The following is a 2,673-nucleotide window of genomic DNA, read 5'->3' as shown; positions in this document are numbered from 1 at the left end:
ACATCCACTGCCATCCAAGCGGAACGAGATCCTCTGAGTTAGTCTCACCGATTGCTGACTGCAGAGTACAGGCAAGCGACGCGACTACAGATCTGATTACCATACGTGTTGGTAGTTGCATTGAAGCACAATGTCATATATAGCGTGTAGCTAGACTAACCACTTAAATTGAATCATGTAACCCATTTCCCATCACTTTTTTTTCACTGAATCCAAAAGGTACAGGCATCGCGTTTGTACAGGTGGCGGGATCGAGAGCACAAACGAAACCACTAATCCTACCAACTGCAGCTGGCGAGAAAAAAAAAACGACCAGTTGACCCTACAAAATGAAATAAGGGAAAATAAGACGACGTAGCTACCTGAAAACAATCTCAATGTCTCATTCCACCCAAAAGGGGGGGGGGGGGGGGGGAAGGTACACCAATTGGTGAACTGAAACGATGGCCTTAGATTATATTTTTGCTCCCCCAACCAGTGACAGATATCAGAAGTTAGACGGTGGACTGTGAAAGACGATCCATGCTACAACTCTGTAACACCAAACTAATTTTGCCTCATTAGTTACTTTTTGTCATGCTCCAGTTTCATCCGTGGCTTCACTCTCCTACCTCTGCCCCTCCATGCTCTCCAAGATCCTGCGAAGAGTCATACATGCTGTCAGTAAAAAAAAAGGTCACTTAGGCCCTCTTAGTAGAGATTCCAGCAGCTCCAACTCTCACTGCAATTTTCACTATAGCGTTATTATTCACTAGAGCTGATTTTCTTTCTCTTCCTCCTTCCTCTCACAAAGCTGATAAGAGCAAATGAAGCTAAAAATTTTGGCTTCGGCTCTTGCATATCAGTGAGAGAGGAGAAGGAGAGAAAAATAGATTTTATCTACAGTAAATTTACAGTAGTAATGTCAAGAGGAGCCGGATCCATGGATTTCATACCAAACGAGCCCTGATCTAAAAAATGTGCCAGTGCTCGACAAGCAAGGGTGCCATGCACTGTATCTGTCTGCGTGGAAGGAGCAGAATCACCGGCTCGAAATGAAAGGAGATCCCATGTGCAAGTCAAAAGCAAATACTAAATGCAGTCCATGCATGGTGGTCATTGCGTTATTATTACCACGTGAGCGTCAGCGGCGGACGCGGCGGCGCCCCCCTTCTTGTGCGGCCTCTTCAGCCCCAGCAGCTCCTTCCACCGTGCAGCAGGCCCGCGGCGGGCACCGCCGCCGCGATCGGCGGCGTCCGGCGCGCGCAGCAGCAGCTCGTCGCGCAGGGTCGTCGTCGGGGGCCGCGGCGCCGCCTCCCGCAGCGGCAGGATGCGGCCCTTGGAGAAGAGCTGGTCCGCGTCCATCATCGGCCGGCTCCGGCTGCTGCCCGCCGGCGCCGAGAACTCGAAGTCCACGTCCGCGCCGCCCGTTGGTGGCGGCCTCGTCGGCGGCGGCGGGGGCGGCTCCAGCGCGAAGTCGCTGGAGAAGGACATCCGCGGCGGCGCCATGAGCTGCGGCCGCGGCTGCTCCGCGTCGTCGTTGTACATGTCAACACGTAGTACGTGCCATCTAACACACACACACACACACTCCGCTAGTAGCTAGTGTATTGTGTTCGCGTCTGGGTCAGATCAAGCTCGCCAAGCTATGGAACTCTGCCTTGGCTTGGGTGGTTGCATTGGGTGCAAGGGATGCGTCAGTTTTATATAGCAGGAGGCTCCCCTCTGAGGCCTGAGGGGAGGGGAGAGGGAACGGTAGGGTTTATGCAAGCAAGCGTGCGTGGGTGCAGTGAAACGGACGGTGGTAATTTAATTTAGGCCTTGTTTAGTTTCCAAAAAATTTTACAAAATTTTTCAGATTTTTCGTCACATTGAATCTTTAGACGCATGCATGAAGTATTAAATATAGATAAAAATAAAAACTAATTGCACAGTTTGGTCGGAATTGACAAGACGAATCTTTTGAGCCTAGCTATAGTTAGTTCATAATTGAATAATATTTGTTAAATACAAACGAAAATACTACAATGTTGATTCTCAAAATTTTTTGGAACTAAAAAGGCCTTAAGGAGTCACTACTCCCGTGCCGCCGTGCGTGCGTTGTCATTTGTCAACTTGAATTGAATTGTTCTTACGGCGCCTAGCTAGAGAGAGGGTTGACTGCGGCCTGCGTACGTGTCCCGGTGGCAGCTAGCCAGGCAGCAATGCAGCAGTGTGTGTGTGTCAGGTTCTGGGAGATAATCCAAATTAATCATCTGTGACGGAGTAGTATATATTATGCGTGTTGACTGAAATTGATTTCAATAAAAGAAAAACGCATTATTACTGCGACAAAATATAACAGTTGATTCCTCATTCCGTTGACCTTGCATGTAATGCATATATAGTAAACGCGTCGGCTTTAAAAGCCTTTAATAACTGGTTTTGGCACTAAAATACGCAAGTCAAAATCTCGGGCATGCTAATAGCCAATGGCCGGGGCGGCTTCGGAGCTTTGACTTTGCTTCATTTGCACAAAAATAAACAGTTTCTTCACGGTCAGGTCAGGGATGCAGAACCTCATAATTAAATAACAGATAATAACAGCCAGCTGTGTGGTTCTACTTTTATATTTGTTCTGAATGTCGTCTGTGCGCGCAACTGGCAAACTATTTTCGTTTTGCGAATTTGTCTAAAAAAAACGAAATTCTACTA

At 48.1% G+C, this 2,673-nt stretch overlaps 1 protein-coding gene across 1 annotated transcript; it reads right to left on the bottom strand.

Moving 5' to 3' along the window:
* On the bottom strand, positions 415 to 1,744 carry LOC8083541 (neural Wiskott-Aldrich syndrome protein). Its single transcript, XM_002444464.2, has 2 exons — positions 1,114 to 1,744; positions 415 to 638 (listed from the first exon to the last, which is right to left on the bottom strand). Exons 1-2 carry the CDS (start codon positions 1,525 to 1,527, stop codon positions 600 to 602), a joined length of 453 nt encoding a protein of 150 aa, XP_002444509.1. The 5' UTR covers positions 1,528 to 1,744; the 3' UTR covers positions 415 to 599.

Source organism: Sorghum bicolor, chromosome 7 (assembly GCF_000003195.3).
Source record: "Sorghum bicolor cultivar BTx623 chromosome 7, Sorghum_bicolor_NCBIv3, whole genome shotgun sequence".
Classification (NCBI taxonomy): domain Eukaryota; kingdom Viridiplantae; phylum Streptophyta; class Magnoliopsida; order Poales; family Poaceae; genus Sorghum; species Sorghum bicolor.
Note: the sequence above shows the minus strand (reverse complement) of the source record. Positions and strands in the feature narration are given on the sequence as shown.

Excerpts from the sequence above, each read along its gene's own strand:
- LOC8083541 (XM_002444464.2), bottom strand. The coding sequence starts at position 1,527 with ATGTACAACGACGACGCGGAGCAGCCGCGGCCGCAGCTCATGGCGCCG. Across the intron at positions 639-1,113 it reads CCGCCGCTGACGCTCACGTG|GATCTTGGAGAGCATGGAGG; the intron begins GTAATAATAACG and ends GACTCTTCGCAG.